The 19,666-nt window shown below is 42.1% G+C and overlaps 1 protein-coding gene across 3 annotated transcripts in view; it reads right to left on the bottom strand.

Moving 5' to 3' along the window:
• Nucleotides 1–19,666, bottom strand: part of IGSF9 (immunoglobulin superfamily member 9) — an 808,805-nt gene that overhangs the window by 143,164 nt on the left and 645,975 nt on the right. For all 3 annotated transcript variants that reach the window (XM_085639861.1, XM_085639863.1, XM_085639862.1), the window contains 3 exons: nt 13,776–13,951; nt 5,960–6,210; nt 2,992–3,076 (listed from right to left, as the gene is read on the bottom strand). In XM_085639861.1, the coding sequence (XP_085495987.1) occupies nt 2,992–3,076; nt 5,960–6,210; nt 13,776–13,951 (512 nt within the window). The remainder of the gene's footprint in view (nt 1–2,991; nt 3,077–5,959; nt 6,211–13,775; nt 13,952–19,666) is intronic.

Here is a 19,666-nt window from a genome sequence, read left to right as displayed (position 1 = left end):
AGGAGCCTCAGGCTTGCACCAATTAGGCGAAAAGCTTCTCCTGGCGAGGCCTCATCCGCAACCGACAGTGAGGAATCAGCAGAATGCAAGATGACATCATCCCCAACATCGATTTGTAAATCCTCACAGAAACGAACTTATTTTAAGCAAGAGATTGAGCCATCTTTAGAAGCAGAGAAATTATTTCTTCTGTGGTAAAGGCCTTGGAGAGGTCGGTGTCTAATATCGCTCACAGAAACTCCAGAGACCTGGAAGGAAGGAACAAAGCCTTCTCTTGGTTGAGATTGAGACCAATAGAGCGATAAAGGCGAAGACAGGCGCTCGTGGACTTTTTTGCACCATGAAAAGTCGGAGCCTTGATTATCCAATCGTCCAGGTAGGGAAAGACCTGGTGACTGGAACACCGGAGAAAAGCTGCTACTGGCGCTAAGCATTTGGTGAATACACTGGGCGCAGACTTTAGCCCGAAGGGCAGTACCTTGAACAGGTAGTGACACCCTGCCACTTGGAACCTGAGATAATGGTGGTGCTGTGGATGAATAGGAATGTGAAAGTACGCATCCAGAAGATCCAGAGAGGTTATGTAATCCGCTGAATCCAGGAGAATCTCCTGGAGCAACAGCATCCACAACTGTTGGCTTTTGATGAACTTGTTCAACAAACTGAGGCCCATGACCTGCCTCCATTTTCCAGTTCTTTTCTTTATGAGAAAAAAGTGGGAGTAGAATCCCAAGTTGCGCTGACTGCGCTGCACTATTTCGATTGCCTCCTTGTCGAGGAGTTTTATTTTCCTTTTGAGAAGCGCCAGATGGCGGTGAGCAGTCTTTCTTGGGGGGTAATCTGCAGGTTGTTGAAGAAATTCTAGGGTGTGACCATGCGACGGGCGGATTTTCTTTGAGGAAGTAAGTGGAGCAGAAGGAGGAGCAGATCCAGATCTTTTTTGGATCTGAGAAGAGCCAGGTTGCTCTGTTTTACCTCTTTTTTCCTCTGAAGACTCCTTTTTCATAGATATTTGTTTTTTCTGGTCTCTCTGACCAGAAGAAGGATCTTCTTCCTTCCTTTTCTTTGAGGAGGAACGAGGCATCTTTTCACTCTCTGAGTCAGAATCCCTCATAGATCTTTTCTTCTGAAGCCAAATGAAAAGTCTTCCCTCACGGTCTTTGAGGGTTTTTGAAGAAAAAGCCCAGCAGTGCTTACAGTCTTTAGGCTTGTGCTCTGGATAAAGGCAATATAAGCACCCCATATGAGGATCCTCTGAGAACAGCCTAGACTTTCCAGAAGTCTTGCAGGGTCTGACTGCCCTTTTTTAAACTCTTACATTCTGTAGAAAATATGCAGAAAACTCACTTTCTAGCAGCACCTGAGCTGAAGAGAAGGTTAGGGAAAGAGAACTGCCAGTTGAAAGTTGAAGAGTTCAAAGTAGAAACACTGTAACTGAGCAGAGCTCAGGGAGACTTCCTAAAGCACGACGTGCAGTAAGAAATCTGAGGTATGGTGGCTCTGCAGGGGATGGATGCTCAGGGGACTGCAATGTGATTGGCTGGAGTTTGGATGTTCCTTAATGATGTTAACTGGTTACTAAATAATGTTGATTCTCAAGTGAGACTGTACTTTTAGCTTTGTACTGCTATTTTACTGTTACCATGGGACTCCCACCATGAAGACGGGGAAGATTCAAGCATATGAATCTATAAAAGATACAATGCTGGAGAAATTAATTTTCTAGCAGCAAAGGTGGTCCCTAAAAAAAACCATAAGGAGCGAACCACTAAATATGCCATTAAGACTCGGTTTTTATGCTTTGCCAACTAATGGACAAAAAGTGAGTTGCAGTTGGCTCTTGCAAGCAAAGAGGCAGCAAGATCCCAAAAATATACCATAACAATGGACAGAAAGGTAGATTAATCGCTCATGGCTAAAATTCCTGTCAAAAATTGAGAGGGATTGTTTTGTTATTTCAGACGACAAACAAGGAAGTAGGACGCTCTTTGCAGTGCAAGCCATCCTTGACAAGACCACCCATTGACAGTCATTATGGTCTCATATGTAAGAGACTGGAGTGATTACCGACAGCGCACTAGGTGAAGATGTTGTTAACAGGCAAGTCGTCAACAGCAAATAAAGTACCGCCATAGAAAGATGACTTGTCATTGAAGCAGACTCTGCCCCTGCTAAAGAGGAGATTTTCACAAAGGCGAAGATAAAGGAAGTTTTAGCAGCCACAATGACAGAGAACCCATCATCATCTACGGAGCACACTTACCAACTTAGAAATAATACCTATCATCTAAGACAGCTAATCTACTGTTGACAATGGGGTGAAAGTCTGCAACAGTGAAGACCACTTTTTCAAAACATACTGTTTCGACAAGCCCTGCAACATTATCAATCTAATCCATGTTGGTGTCACCATTACACATTTTATTGTAGCTCCCAAAGCGTTTGCTGCAAAAAACAGTAGTGATCAGAGATAAGGAGGTTTCACAAGAAGAAGACAGCAAAGAAGAACAGAAAGAAGCATTATTTTCAAAAGAGGATAAAGGCGAAGAGAACCAAAAAGGTACAAGCCCAGGTCAAGTTCCTATTCAGTTTCTGCCAAGAACACTTCTTGCTTACTAAATTCACTCAGACATTATTTCAAAGGACCAGAAGGTGCATGTTATGATCCAGTAATGCATGCCAGAAATTCTTCAAATGCTCCAATGGTCCAAGTCCCAATAGACTTGTTTTCTTTACTGCACCAAAAGATTACATTTAGAGATTTGTATTAACCACAAATGACAAACATTCGTCACATTGAACCATTATACTTTGCCTCACAGTGCTGCCTCTTGGTTGCCTTACCATGTTTGCCTTTTACCATCGATCTTCCAATTCATTGTAGGTCCCAACACTTTCTTTCTTCCCTCTTTCCTTCATTAGTTTACCAGCCCCACACCTCATTACCTCCTTTCTCCCTCTCAAACCACCCTTATAGAAAAATATTCTCACCAGTTGTAGAGATGTTTACAGTGTTACTTGGGTCACTGATGTAATCTCCAGCCAAGGCCACTAGACGAAATTCATAGACCGAATCCTAGGAGATGGGAAGACAATGCAGTAATAAAGTGAAAAGATTACTGTTTATACTGGAATATTTGTTTGTATTTATGTCTTTCGTACAGTGCCGAGTGTCTCTTTATGGTAACCTAATAGTGTAAAAATATATTAAAAGACAAAAAACACCAAGGGAATGTCTAGTGACGGCCCACCATTTCTCTGTCATCTGAATGAATATCGAGCAATCAGTTGAGAGGATGCTGAGCAAAGGTTCCTGGAGGGGATTTAATGAACAGCCAGTATTTGTAGCTAAGCATTATCTTAGTTGCAACAGGACTAGAGAACAGTACAAAGTGTCTTGAACGTAATCCTGGCCGCCACTGATTGGTTTTATGTGATCATGTCTCTGCAGGTTCAGAAACAATATGGCAGCCTAACTTTGAAATCATTGCAGGTTCTTATAAATCTCAATGGAATACCATATGGGTTCCATAAACAGACATCTCGTCAGATTAACCCAGCAATAAGTTTTCAGAAGCAGGACTATTTTCTGCAGCAGGGACGACCGCAAGCTGAGCACAGCAGGGATTTGAGGGGAAAAAGACACAGTAGGTGAATGTCCTAGGCTCGGGGTTAGTTGAGTAGACCAGATCCACCTAGTAAAAGCACATAACACACTCCCTCAGCCAATTTTGGACAGTTTCTGTAACAAAACTGAAGTTTAATCAAAGCAACCTCTATAATTATTATGACCTGTTTACTTTTTTTTGCAGCATGTTATTGGGTTTCTAAAAAATTTACTTTTGTTCTGTGTTTTTTATTTGGCAAAGTATCCATTTGGCCAGAGTGGCTTAGTGTGGCCTGTAACAAAATATTTTTATTGCAAATTTGATGTGATTTTCAGTTGATTATTTAAACAGGGCTATTGTTGAGGTTTGATTATTCATATTGAATCCCCTAAAGAGAATGAAAAGCTAGAGCACAGATTTCACTCCTGCTAGAAAGCCATGAATTACAGGATCAACTGAGATTTTCACTTAGACAGTAACATGTGGATGCTAGTTGCAGACACATTTATTTTTAGAAACAAATTACACAAACAAAATAATAATCAGAATAACACTGCACACAACATCCCTCTCTTAACTATGCATATGCAAGTGGATGTCTTTTGCTAGCTCTAGATAACAAACATTAGTCACATGCAACAATTTCTTTTTCCCCCTATTTTTTTAGAAAAACGCTGTAGAATTCCTAATTCAAAGCAATCCTAACTGTTCAATCAGAGCGTCAGCCACTCCTGAAAGGCAACCTCTTCTAAGGTACCAGCAGAACATGAATCAAAACAGAGAACCAGATGAGTCTTGTTCAAGTGTGGAATACTAGAATTAGATCAGATCCACTGAAATACCGTAAGAGAGTGATGGTCACTTACCTGTAACTCTAGTTCTCTGGTATGGATATTTGTCATAGATTTATATGCCTGAAGTAGCCCCTTTCATCAAACTGTGACTCTCGATTCCCAGACCGATGAAGGGGAATATTTCAAGCATGTGAATCTGTAAAAGATCTAATGCTGGGTTTGCGAGAGAAAAAAACCAGACAAAGTTTAAATGAAAGTTGACCCATGTCGAAGTAGAGGAACTAGTGGTTACAGTAACCATGGACCCAGCCAGGTGTGATAATGATGCCATTAGGGTCTGGAACAATATAGGAGCCAATGGGGGTAGTAATTAGAGGTAGAACTTGAAGGTAAACATTGGCGTACATGAGTGCAGGAACCAGTGACAGAACCTAAAGAGAACACGAAGTGAGTAGGAAATGTGGTGCCATTGTACACAAGAACCAGCAACACAAGAAACGATGCTAGTTCCAGTGGATGATGAAAACAGTGAAAGACTCAACTGAAGGAATGAGAAAGCAGTGGGTGCAGGAACTACCATAAAGCCTAAAGAAATTAAGTGCTAATGGGTCATCAACAAGACAACAAAATAAACCAAATGAAGTGCCAGTTGATGTAGTAATAGAGGTCTGAACTTGAAGGAATATTTGGAGCCAATGTGTGCATGCACATATTACAATCAGAGAGATTAGTTGGTAGGTGCCATACACCATGGCAGCACCTGACAGAATGGCAGTATTCCCATATGTGGAAATCAGTAATGACACCTACAGGCGGTGCAGAAACTAATTAACAGATTCATTTTAAGATAGTTTCTAAGCATAACACAAAATACAAATCTTAAGGGAATAAAAATAGGAATGTGTCTCCAACACTTAATAAAGAGCTTTTAGTACCCTATTAGGAGGTCCCTTGACTTCTCTCTATTAAGGCTGCTCCTCTGTCTCCCAATACCAGGGTGCGGAGAGGACAAGGTGAATTTTTGGGAAGGGAGGGAGCTGAGTTACAGTGGATTACAGGTAAAGATTCCCCTGAGAAATGACAAATTACTGTGGGCATTGATAGTTTTGGGTGCGATTATGCCAGTAATTGACCACTCTTCCCCGTAATTTTAACTGTAGCTATCAGCTGCTTTAAGCAGTCAAAATCTCGGAGTGAAATATAATTTCAGTGGGTCCAGTAACGGGACTTGCTGAGCCCATGGATTGAACTCAAAACTCCTAATGTAGCTAGCAGAATGGAAGTGCCACACACTGAGCAGATCAGAAGCAAGACTACCTAAGGGATGTCAGTATTTATCTTCTGATAACGTTTGAACGAGCAGATTTATTAATCGGCTTGCTTTTACAAAACAATTCACTCCATAGCTGCTTGATGATCCGGCCTTGCTGCTAGTGATACTATGGACACCCCTTGTGAATGCTGGCCTGATCAAACGGTGATACAGGAAGGCCTGCAAACACTGACAACCCACCATCAAGCCATACCTAGATATTGTGTGACATACAGTTTTCTCACCTTAATAAGGCCGGGGACGAAGAGCTTGGTCTCAGTTTCAGCCACAGTGTCGTCCAGCAGCTCCCAACCCCCACTGTCCTGGCGAAACTCCAGGGCGTAACCAGTGATGGGGACAGAGGTGTGGAGGGGAGGCTTCCACCACAGCAACACTCCCCTAACGGTCTCATTGGCTGACAGTAAGCGGGGTGATGAAAGGAGAAGTGCAGGGTCATTGGTGGGGACTTCAGGAGCCACTGTGGTTATTGCAAAAGCTACATATGGAAACAAACATGTATTCACAAATCAGAAACATTGACAGACTGTTAATTCAAGATTAGAACAAACAATTGCCCTTTCTTTTTAAGAGGTCCTCACCCTGCAGCTTCGACAATGGTGAAATAAATAGTTGGCCCTCATTTAGGTGCTGGGGGATGGCCCGTAGTTCACCAGGGGAGTGGAAGTAATGATCTTCACTGCCCAGGTGAACTAACGCCCACATTGTTTACATATATCAGCTTGCCTGGCAGAGATCTCTATACCTTTTGAGGAGCCAACACCAAAGCAGCTCCTCTAAAGGCTTTCAAAGTCTATCTAGCGGTTGTGCAAAGTGGGTAGCTTTTCCAGGCAATCGCAAACAGAAAAAAGTGCATCACAATGTCTGCTCTAAATAGGGGGGATCGTCTGCTGCAATTATACTGACTGCCCCAAGTCTATTGGGCTGCTGGTGTAAGGATTCTGTGCGTAGAGCCAATGGGGGCATCATCGGCAAAAACATGACTGTCTGCCTGGCTCTAAATGGATAATGCAGAAGATCGGTTTGTCTGCCAACCTCTAAATCAGGGCCTTAGACCCTCATTTCGGCTTTAGTAAGTGGCTCACAATCGCTGGTGGAGCAGAGGAAATAACCTTCGCAGGCAAGGCGGACTAGCACTTGCCGTAATTAAGCATCTATGCCTGCCTAGTAGAGATCTCTAAGCCTTTAGATGAGCTGCCACCACAGCAGCTCCTCCAAGGGCATTCAAAGTTTGCTGTGAAGCTGCAGTGTTTTATGCCACTCAGCAATCTTTTTGTTTCAGAAAAATAAACTCATTTTGTAAAAAAAAATGACCTTGACGTCCTGGGAGCTTTCTCCCATGGTGTGGACTGTCTTATTTCTTTTTTCCATTTCCGGACCACCTGCGATCTGAAGAGAAAAAAGTGTGCATATGCTCTAACTAGGGAGGACATTCTGGTGCACTTACAACAAGTCTCAAATCTGTCAGACCGCCGGTGTAAGGTTTCTGCCAGCAAAGCCTGTGGGGGTCCACCCAGACAGGAACAGACTTAATGCTCAACTCTAAATAGAGCTAGAGGACAATCAGTTTAGCAGACAGGGTATTGAGTACCATCTTTGAAAAACTCTAAATCAGGGCCCAAGTATGAACTCCGGATTATGCATTACCTCACCACTGAGTAAAATGCTACTCTGCACTGAGATCTCTGGAAGCCTTTTAAACACGCACTTGCTTATGTCCTCCTTAACATACCAGGGAATGACACCTCTGTTCTATTCTCTGTCTGGGTCCTTCCTTCACTCAGCACACCCTACTGCAATATGCGGGTCTACAGACTCTCCACTTTACAGCCATCTTCATAGCACCCCATGACTTTCTACACACTAGCCTTATATTAAATTATTGCAAAAAAAGTACAAAAAATGTATGTGTGTTTCAACTTCACGTACAGCTTAAAAACAATACATGCATTAAATCATCTTATGTATACACCTGAATAAAACTCTACAATAAAAAAAAAAATGAAAATTAAGCAGACTAAAACAGCTGTAAAATGACCACGAACATTCATGTTAGCAGGCCAAAGTGCATACCCTTTTCAACAACCCATTTGTAAATTTCTTATTTCAGACAGCAACCATTATAGTGAGGAGTTATCCTAAATTGTTGACTCCGCATTCACAATCTTAAAGTACAATTCAATCGATAAGATATATTTTAAATATTTGGGTAAAATCAATATTCTTTGATAAACATACAAGTCACATGTATTTCAATAATTTGTAATTTTACACAATTAAATTATTTATTGTTACATAAGCGCAGGCAGTCTCTTCAATTTGCACAGGCAGTCTCTTCAATGTGACGATCAATGTTCAAAAGAGGAACTTTACCTAACGCATAACAAAATATACTCTCACCAGGACCCGGGACTCCTACTTCATTCATATTGTTTGTCAGATAGTGGAAATAAAAGCTGTCCTTCATGAGTGTACAGTCTCACTGTACTGAGTGGGCAGGTAGTTACTACCCCAATGCCAGGAGTAATTCCATTCTAAGAGTGCCATCGGTGAATCAAAGTAGTCACGGTTGTTATGCAATGACCACACCTCACATACTGTGAGAAGTAACCTGAGTGGGGTAAACCGTGTTGCAAGGATGAAGTACTCAGTAAGGCTATGTTTTACCTTCTTTTTGTGAGAGGTCTGAAGTAACCGCACTTCCTTACTGAGGGTAAGCCTGTGTTAGTGCCGTGCAGCTAGGAGAGGCCTAATTTCTAGGTACTGTGCACCTAACAAATGTGATCATTCATTCAATTATAGTAGGCTGGGACTGTTGCAGATCAAGCAGATATTACTCACCCTTGGGCTATTTTCAGCCGAGACGAGCATTGGAAAAAGCATCAAACGTTTTTTTTATCCTTCTGCATGTAGATGAAGTAGTTGCTAGGTATATTTCTACTGGGGAGTTCAGAGAGCTTTTCTATTGCTCTTGTGGCCTCAGCAAAAATAAGTCTTAGCAATTTTTATTTTTAATAGTTATACAGATAGTGTGTATTCTGTGCTAGTAAGTATGCTATTTGAATGCCATAAGGTGGAGGGAGACACCTCCCCCTTTGGCTGTATGCCTAAAATGCAGCTCCTACACTTCATATTACAAATAAACTGCAAGAACTGATGAGTTTATCTAAGACATATTGTGGGGTTTGGAAATATAAAAGGAAAGCAGATTTACATTAAGGAAAACCAGTTGAAATAACTAGCGCATTGTGCTCTCTAGGCCTTAGCTTCAACTGTGATGACATGGGTTGGCCAACTAACACAGCTCATGGAATAGTTGAATGTGTATTTATTAAAATGTAGTAACTGCTATGGTAGGAAGTTAGTTTAACCTCTTATAAGCCAAATCTGTGTGTGTGGCTGTGTGTAGCAGTAGTCTACTGAGGTACACTGATTCTTTCATATTCTAAAGAGAGGAAAATCAATTTATTACAGACTTCTGGGGTAGCCCCAATCTACAGCAACATGCTTAATACACGATGAAATGGTGAGTAAACATAATGTGGACTGAATCCAGCTTTGACCTGTAATTCGTTTTGGTATCTCTAGATATAAATAAGCACTCGTGCCTTTGAATGATCCTTCAAGATGTTATTTTCTCTAGCATGGTCATGGATATATTCCATGCCCAAATTTAGTCACAATAAACACAGTGGCATGGGGAGGCTAGAATGCCATACACATCGGCATAGGTTTAAAAAATGGATCACTGACTACTAAGCTAAATAACCCACTGTTTGGGCTTAGCTACTTTATGCACATTTGAATTATATTTTACACTAGCTGTAAGAACTAAACTGCACATTTGTTCAACTCGACGAAGAATAAACATTTTATTCCAAATGGCTAACTGATTTAATTAGGGATCCATTAGAGCTGGGGATTATTATTATCCAAGACAATAGTTGAGAGACCAACATGCAGGGTATATTATGGTTCTATCACATTAAACCTAAATGTATAGAACAAATATTATCTCCATTCTGAGATCTCTAAAATGTAAATAATACACGCTGGCTGCATTTGTTTGTAAATTCTCTATGTCATGAAAATTAGAAGTAAGTTGTAGAGGTCTGTTTTGCAGCCTCTAACGTCATTAATTGGTTGTAATGTGCATGGCAGATCACACTACTGTTAACATTTCAATGAGTGTGTGCTTTTATGATGAGCTACTTACTGTTCCTTATTATCTTTGTATACTGTTGCAATTTTATGGATGTTTGAAAAATCTGAGTTTACTTCCTTTACTTATATATTAAGGTTCAACGAAGGGACAAATTGGTCAAACACAGAACTTAATTACTGAGCGGAAAGACAGATATGATTTCAATGTAAGTGGTAACTACTAAACTCCTCGGACGATCGCAATCTTGCAGTGGTCGAGAGTCTTGCATGTCTCAGTGACTTGGGGAATTATGCCAGCGAGAGTTTAGTCTCCTGGCAGGGTCGACTAAGCCAGACTGGTCATAGGGTAGAAACCAGACAAAGATCAATCAACTGGTCTTCCAGGTTGGGGTTGGGCTATGGCTAACAACTTTGTCCCATTAAAAAAAAACATTTGTTAAAATAGCAGCAATGCCCATTAAACATTCTGTGCATGAGGGACTTCCAGAGTCTCTGCATGAGACATGCATGGTGGACAGTAGTCAAAATTGAAAAGAAAATACTGACAGAATGATCACGTTCTAAGTTCCAAGTGCAAAAACAGAATCAGATTCTGGAGCAAACCGACCATATATGAAACAGGAAAGCTGTTTCAAGTAATATCTGAGCTGGGGCCCTACAACCCATACATCTTGGGTGTCAGGGAAAATAGGTGGACCTGATCCGGTAGAATTAAGACTACCATAGGAGAGACAGTACTCTACTCGGGAAGGGACAGTGACCAATATCACTGGCAATACAATACTAACGTGAGAGTGAGCTCGGGTGGCCCTGCTGTCCTCTACCAAAGAAATGCCAGAAAATCCCATTGGTCACAATTTTAAGACTATATCACAGTGATGTCTTCGAGGATACAGTGCAACACAATCAAACTAAATGTCAAAACTATATGGACATTCAATATATCATAAATGAAATAAATTGAATGAAAGAAAAAATATGTGATCATAAATCATTCTTTATGATATATTGAATTTTCAGATTGTTTTGATATTTAGTTTGATTGTGTTTGTACTGTCTACTCCCTGAAATTGCTTCAATGTCACAAAAATAGCAATCATCCTGAGTATGAAGACAGAGAAATGCCTACTTGAGTGGAAGCAAGTCAACAGCAGACTCATGACACCCAGGTTAAAAGACTACACTTCAACACCACCATTTTCCCGTTCTAGGCTCCAATGAACGATACAGAGGAAACAGTCAAAAACATATTCTATCAACAGATGTAATAAGCTGAGCTTGGAGCTATGCTAAACCATGACCTGATGATTGTGATGGGGGACTTGAATACTAAAGTGGGAAATGACAACAAGAACCATGACAGAACTGTGGAAAAGGAAGACTGTGGAGCAACGAACAATGGTGAAAGACTGTTGGAATTTTGTGTCACAAATATGGGCATAGAAGGGTATCAATCCCCCCTTATACACACACCACCTCCCTATAATGTTCACAAACTAATGTTGTGCTCACCCAATGACAGAGATAGAAACCAGACTGATCACCTTATCATAAGTGGCACTTAGGGATGCTCACTGCAAGACGTAAGAGTGAGGAGGGGAGCGCACGTTGACAGTGATCACCGTCCAGTTACCACTCTTGTACAGCTGAAGCTCAGAAAAAACAGTACTCAAAACATCCAGACAGTACTTTCATTATGCAAAATGACAGGACCCCATGACGGCATTTGTCGTACAAATCAAAAACAAGTTTCAACTCCTGACATGGAAGATCAGTCAGAGCTAGATGCAGACGCGGTAAACAAGAATGGGAACAGGTCTCTTCAATATATATGAAGAACAGTGAAACATGCTTGGGGACCCAGCCAAGGAAAAGAAAATAATTGGATAAAACAAGCCACATGAAAAGCTATTGAAGGCAAGAAGACAGCAAAAAACAGAAACTCATGGAGGCCAAATCTGAAAAACAGGTGAAGTACAAGCAACAGTTCATAGAAGCAAACAGAGCAGTCAAAAGAATTACACTATCCGACAAGTGGGCATACATGGATAACCTTCCCAGCTAAGCAGAGGAGGCAACAAGTAGAGGAGACAATGGGAAGGTCTTCAACACGACAAGGTATGTTGTAAATCTTGTGCAACATTCAGCACCCCTATCATGGACAAGCAGGGAAGATTACTCACAAAAAAGATAGAGCAGGAAGCAAACTGGGCCGAGCACTTCAAAGAAGTCTTGAATAGACCAATACCAACAAGCAAAGTAGACATCTAGGAAGCAGAGACCGATTTGGATGTGAACACTGCCTCAACACAGTGCCTATCTGATCGCTCAAGAACGGAAAAGCTAATGGCCAAGATAAACTGAATGCAGAAATGTTCAAGGCAGACCCTGGAACATCAGAAAAGATTCTCCAACAAGCGTTTACATTTGGGACGGAAAGAGAATATAAGACAACTGGAACCAAGGCATCAACGTCAAGACTCCAAGGAAGGGAGCATTAACCAACTGTAGCAACTGGCATGGAAACACCCTTCTCTCAATCATGTGTAAAATCCTACCAAAAACCATTATGCAGCGCATTTCAGATGCTGTGGAGAAGCAGTTGAGAAAAGAACAGGCTGGGTTCTGCAAGGGTAGAGAGAGTGTCAATCTGATCCTTACTCTACTCATCATCATAGAGCAGTGCACGGAGTGATCGAGGCATCAACTTTATTGACTTTGAGAAAATCTTTGACAGTATCTACCGTGACAACCTATGTTGTATATTGAGAGCCTATGGCACACCACATCTAACGGTTCTCCTGATCAAGAGTTTCTATGCCAATTCTACCTGCAAGATAGGAGACAGTGAGCACAGCTTCAAAGTCAAGACCAAGGTGAGCCAAGGATGCATGATGTCAGTGTTGCTTTTCAACCTAGTCATCGACTGTGGGATGCAACAAACAACATAAAACCAAGCCAGATACATCAGATTGGCCTTATTCTCGAGACTGGAAGACCTTGACTATGTGGATGACCTAGACTTGCTATCCTACACACACCAGCATAGGAAAAGACATCTTGCCTCAGCACCTATACACTGCAAGTGGGCCTGAAGATTAGCATGAAGACATCAGAAGTCCTGACAATCAACATTCATAACCCTTCACCAATCAAGGTGGATGGAGAGGAGCTAGGCATGACTAAAGAGTTCACCTACCTAAGCAGAACCATCAGACACGAAGGAGGGGCAGGCAGTGACAGCAAGAGCAGACTGAACATGGTCATGAATTCCTTCAGGATGCTTAACAATTTGTGGTGGCCATCTCAGTATAACACAAACACCAGAGCTTAGTTCTGTCCACACTCCTGAATGGATCAGAATGCTCGCAGATCACAAAAAGTGACATCACTAAACTCTCAGTCTTCCACATCAGTAGCATGAGAAGAATTTTGTGTGCTTTCTGGCCACAAACTATCTCAAACCAGGAACTGCTCCCCAGATGCAGGAAAGAGGGCATGAATACCACTGTTACGTGAAGAAGATGGCGAGGGATAGGACACACCCTCAGAAAAGAACAAAAACTCATCACAAGAAGAGCTCTCCACTGGACCCCAGAAGACAAGAGAATAGAGGCAGACCAATGATCTCCTGGAGGCAAACTGTGGAAACAGAACTGAAGACCCTGAACCACAGCTGGGGCACAGTACAGGAAGTTGCTCAAGACAAATAGAAGTGGAGGTCTTTTGTTGCTGCCCTACATGCAAGCAGCATCAAAAGCAGTAAATAGATAGTAACTACTCATGGAACAGGTATGCAGGGACTACTTTACAACAATCAGAAAGCACTTACCCACATGCTAGGTAGGGATTAGCTCATTGCAAGGTGTAATTACTTACCAAGGGGATAGGCAGGAACAATCTCACTGAACGGACCACTGCCTAGCTTGTTCTGAGATAAGACACTAAACTGGTAGCCAGCATCAGGCAGCAGGTTCTCCACCAAGATATGCGTTACTCCTACTGGGACTGCCAGTGTGGTCCACTCGTGATGGCCACGGCTCAGTCGTCTCAGCCTGAAAGGAAAAGCATGATGCATAACTAAAGTCCTCTGCAACCGTGTGATATAGGATAAGTTTGTGCTGGCACAATCTGAACATTGTGGACCCGGAGACAAATACGTAAAATGTTATTTTATAATAAAAGACAATTCATTAAAAACATTCACTTTACTAAGGCTAAATAAGGCAAATGTTCTATTTTATGCATTTTGCTATTAAATGTTTGCTAGACATAGAACATGAACATCACTTTAGCCTAGAACCTGCCATATGCCATTTCACTTTATACTTAACTCTCTGACGTCATCACTAAATACTCTCTATCAGTGGAAGATTTCCAATTACACACATCGAGATCTCGGCTCTTGTGTATGCCTGTTCCTCACTGTGCTAAGCCTTAAATTGACACTTGTTATTCCACTGGTGGATTTTTAAGACAAGAACAGCACATGCTGGAGTGTCAGGCTTTAGCTTGGCTCATCTGGATGATTTGGCGTAAAATACTTGCCAAATTGATGAGGTGATCTGGATGGGCTTCTCCATATGTTCCTTCTACCACCGCCATCCAGTATGTAATTGTTGTTAATAAGTGATAATGGATAATCTTAAATATAATCAGTGAATGTGTTTGTTGCTTATTGTAGATACCAGTCTTCTAAAAGATACTGATATTCAATACACACCCTACATCTATTCTTCAACTGTATTTTATTGGGATTTTTTTGGCATTGACAAACAACAACTTCCTTCATTGAGGCCAACCTATAAACCTGTACCCCTTCTCCCCAACCCACAAATATTCCCTAGAAGGTTGGCACAGAATATTGAAAACAAGCACATATAAAACAACACATTTTTGTCTTGCGTAGACAATTATGATTTTAAGTTTGGTGATAGTCAAGTAGACCAGACTTCAAATAAAGTATTTAATTTCATGGATCTCAATATTCTCAGTCATCCCAGAGATGAAACATTACTGGCTAAGTAGTCAACCAAAAGACGCAACATACTTTGCCATTTTCTGCCATATCATGGAGCTCCCAATTTAATTTCTCCATTGCCAACAAAGTCCATAGCTTACTTGTCCATTCATGCATCTTCAGTATCCCAGCAGTTTTCCACTTGTGGGCAATCAGCTGTTTCTCGGCTAATGTCATGTTGGCGGCCATTTTATCATTTGAAGTAGCAATACGTAGCAAATTCAATAGGATTGTGGTAGAGTTGGATCGTACTAGGTATCCCAACACCCCCCTCACATGACTTAGCATTTTCTTCCAAAAACTTTTTAATCAAGGGCAGGACCACCAGATTTGTAAATAAACACCCTCTTGACTGTACTCCATCCAGCATAAACCTGTGCATGAGTCAATTTCATAGGTGTAATGTGCCATAGTGTTATATGTGATACACTGACTCCGCTTTCTGTACACTTCTGCGCACAGAGGGTATATCTACCCAGAGATTCTGCCATTGATGTCCCAGGATATCTTTATGTAAAATAAAGTGCCACTGTTGCACATGCGATCATTGAACACTAGGCTTCACATCCATTGGTAACGGGTAAATGCTCAATATTAGACTCTTCTGTAAAGTGTAAGCATAAAATAATTTTTCGCATTGAGTCAGAAGTCTATTTTCTGCCTTTGTATTTTTTGGGTGCCTGGCCCAATGCTGCAACTGACAATATCACATCCAGTCGGTCTCTCTGAACTTAAACGCAATTTTGCAGTGGTCAAATGATTTGATACAACCTCCTACGAACAAGTTACAAAGCATTCTTCAGCCCTTTTGGCCGATGCCCTTCCTCCTCCCTCATTCTCCCTGGAGTGAAATCTGTGTTCTGCCACAGGGGTGTATATGGAGACTGGAAAGAAGTAAGATCTAGTTGTCTTGTATTCAAGTCCTATACCTCTAAAATGGGCTGTAGAACCTCAGAGTAGTAGCTTATGGGAAGTCTTATGTGTTAGGCAATCCATGGGATCGCCCATGGCACCTGTTCCATTTAACACAATCACACCTGTTGAGCAAGCTTTGCCCAGAGGGGAGCATATCCTCTGCCATGAAAGAACAGCCTGGATGACTTGTGTAATAACTAAGCAGCATATTTCCTTGAATGCCAGCTGTAACCACTAAAACATAAAGCACACTGGACTTCAAAAACTATTGTAGAGGTTTACTTATTAGCAGAATTACCTGGCTGGCAAACTCCTTGAAAGAAAGGAAACATTTCAATTGTAATCTCATCTTAAAACTCACCAGCTGCTTCTAACAGCAACATAGGATGCTTGGCATGCTCTGTGTATGCACAACTCTCTGCATACATCTTTAAGGGTGTGTAATGCTAGAGGCACTCCTATGGTTTGAAACACGTGATGACCTTTGACTACCATGATTTTAATTGACTTTTGGTGTTTTATTTAACCCTAGCCTGAATGTACGACATTTTTCCCTGCATATGCCTTTATTCCCCTGAATATTTCTTTTGTGTAATCTCTTTACAGTTTTAAAGTGCGAGCTGTCACAGAGTAGAACAGCCTTGCCAGGAACAGAACGTGTGGGATGTGCATTTGAAAGCATGAGAGAGAGAGAGAGAGGTGTGGAATGTACTTTTTGGTCTCAAAGTGCAGTGTTATAAGCAATGGTGCTCAAATGTGCATTGTGCTGTACATTGAGACAAGAAGTATGGGATGCTACAGGCAGTGGTGCACAACTGTGCATTGTGTTGTACATTGAGAAAGTTCTTACTATTGGCTCTGACATGCCCTCATGTCATCTTGGATTCTGACTCTGTCTTGCTTGAGCCTTTCGCACGCACAGGCAGGCCGCCAGATTACTTAAGTTGTTTAGGTTATTCACGTTCAAGGCTGCTTTGTTATTGTTGAATATACTGCCAGAGACTTTCGTCAGCTTCGTTAAGATAAAGGCTAGGACACATAAAAATGCAGACCGGGGAAAACTCCTTTGCCTTGGAATGCTTGCATGGAAAGTGGCCAACTCCAGTAAGTTACCTTAGCGCAAGGGAAAGCCTCTCGGAACCTTCTAGTGTGTTTTGAGACTATAAAGCTGAGGCTTGTTGACTTAGATACTGGGATTGTTTGAGCCTGAACGGTGGAAGCATTCGTTAGTGCAGGTATCGGATTGCTGAGTCCCTTGACCCTGGCTGTGAATCCCCTAGTCTGGAGTGGGACAGGATGAAGTTTGCACCAAGTGAAGTGCTTGATTTTTGATTGTTGTAATTTGTGATGTGTGGCTGTTTGTGTGCATATTCATTTTCCAGTGGCTATAACAGTCATTGTGATGCGTGGATGCCTGTGTACCTTCAGTTTCACGTGGCTATAATCATCTGAGGTGTTTTCTTTGAATATTGACTTTGTGATGTGTGAGAGTCTGTGTGCACATCCAAGGTAATCATTTGATGTATTTAATGTATACATCTTTCTGATTTGTTGCAGGATGTCTGGTTTAACTTGCTTGTGTTTTATTCCCGCTTGTGTTTTATTACCCATGCATTAACAGTTGCATTTGCCAAGTATGTTATATAACATCTGGGAAAGCCTTTCTGTTTGAGAGCATTGCATAAATAAAACCCCAAGCCTTATTCTGAGAACAGTCTTTGAAAGTGAAATCCCTTTCCAGGGGGTGTTGTGTTATGTGTATTGCTTCGTTGTGTTTGAGCCACCGTGTGTGAGAATGGTTTTCTATATTATCTGGGAGTGTGCGAAGCAAGACAGGGTGTTCGCTTGATGCCTGGCTGGGCTTATGCTATTGTGTCCTCTAAAAGCATCTGAATCTGTGCAGTCAGTTTCCTACTAGTTGGGAAACAGTGGAATAAAGAAACATTACATTTGTGGTGAGTCGAGTACTCTAACAGCATGTTCTCTCTCCGTCACAAAACATCCTCAGCCATCTCCATTTGAGTGCAGCAGCAATGAGGGGGTAGGCCACTAGAGAGCGGGAAAGGAGACTGGCCACTCCACAGCGCGCTCTTTCAATGTGTTTTTGAAAGTCGCTACATTCGCCGCCTCTGCCCGCTGGAACCACAGACAGTCCTGGCTGTGGTCTGAGCTGAATCTGTGGCTTGAGCACTCTAAATTGCCTCAGACTGCAAGAGAGCATCGCCACTGAGTGCAGACTTAGCGAGGCCTGTGCCCAAGTCGGCACATAGAAGCGCTTGTGCCTGCCCACAACCAAGGCTGACAGGGGTGGCTCCTGCCATTGGGTGGCCATCTGGGTGGATAGAGGGCCGAAGGAACCTTCCCCGTGGTGGGGCTCACACAGGTTTGGCATACAGGGGGAGTCCTAGAAGGGTCTGAATGAGACGCACCCTTCAGGCCTACCAGATACTCCCCTCTCGTCCGACTGCAAAGTGCTGGATATGGCCCCAATCAGTACAAGCGACATTTAAAGAGCAGCATCTCAGTAATTAACCTAATCGCAGTTGGCCGTGGCCTATATCCACCGTCGGGCGAGGGGGGGGGGGGCTTCGGGCGGTGAGCCCCAGGGTGCAGTTCACGAGGGCACCATCTGTGAGATCTAGCCTAACTTATTATTGAACCGCATGATGGGGTGAACCTGAGACCAAACGACTACAAAATGTTATAATAATACGAGTGTTTGACTCACCCTTGGCGGGAGGCACAGATGGCCATGTTGTGTCTGTTTGTCTCCACATTTAGCTACATTTCGTCTTGACCCTGGTCAATAATGGAGGCCACGATCACTATACTGCTGAAATGTGGTCATGACCCCAGTTAGTGCTCCTCTTAAAGGCTGCTGTACTTATTGAATATGGATGATAAAATACATGCACAAAGGCTTGCAGAGGTTACACCCACTAATGCAGCATCTGATATTACCCCAGCAATCTGGTTTTATATGGCAAAGATCTCCTGCCTTTAATTTGCGCACCGTGAATGCTGTGAAGCATCGGATAGAACTGCAATTCTATCAGATACGGAAAAACCGTTTGATGCCTTAGTGGCCCTTTATGCATGTAATGCTTTGTCGTATGAGAATATGTGCTTATTTTTTTTTAGATGATAGCCCTCCTTCATGCTTGTCCATGAGCTTAGTTGAGGGTAAATAAACCTCAACAGAAACAATATCTATTTGTAGGGGCAAGGCTGTCTGCTATCTCTTTTAACTTTTGCTCCGGCCGTGGAACCACTTGCATGTTTCCGTGGGGATTTCCAGGCAAGGTGCAGACTGTGTATAGTTGGGAAACCCCTAATAATATTGTTTGATGCCATACACTGTGCTTTTACCTGTAGCTAAGACCCTTCTTCAGCCCACTCAAAGAAAGCGACAGATAAGATTTAAAAAACTGTGAGGATAGTAGTACTAGGACACTTCTTTCCCGACAGGGAGTTCATGAGTTTGCATGATTACGAAGCAAAAAAATCTACTACAAGAACAGCTGCTAAAGGTGCGTTTGCAAATTTCCCAAGGCACTCTACTGAACTCATGCTCTCACAAATTGTATCCAGAAGAGCAATGTGGCAAGTTGAGCTCCTTTTTGTACTCGGAAGGTATGCCAGGATCATTGCAACCACCACTAAAGTCAAGCAAGACTAGCAAGTGGACCAGGGCCACCCGATCTCTGATAAGTGTTGCGCATACTGCTGTGCCCAAGGTAGAGAAGCACCATTTAATTACAGACATAAATTGAATCCATTTAAATATTTGCATGGTTTCTATTACACTCTGGAGAGGACAGCCAAATTTAGTACG

Source organism: Triturus cristatus, chromosome 12 (genome assembly GCF_964204655.1).
Source record: "Triturus cristatus chromosome 12, aTriCri1.1, whole genome shotgun sequence".
NCBI lineage: Eukaryota > Metazoa > Chordata > Amphibia > Caudata > Salamandridae > Triturus > Triturus cristatus.
Note: the sequence above shows the minus strand (reverse complement) of the source record. Positions and strands in the feature narration are given on the sequence as shown.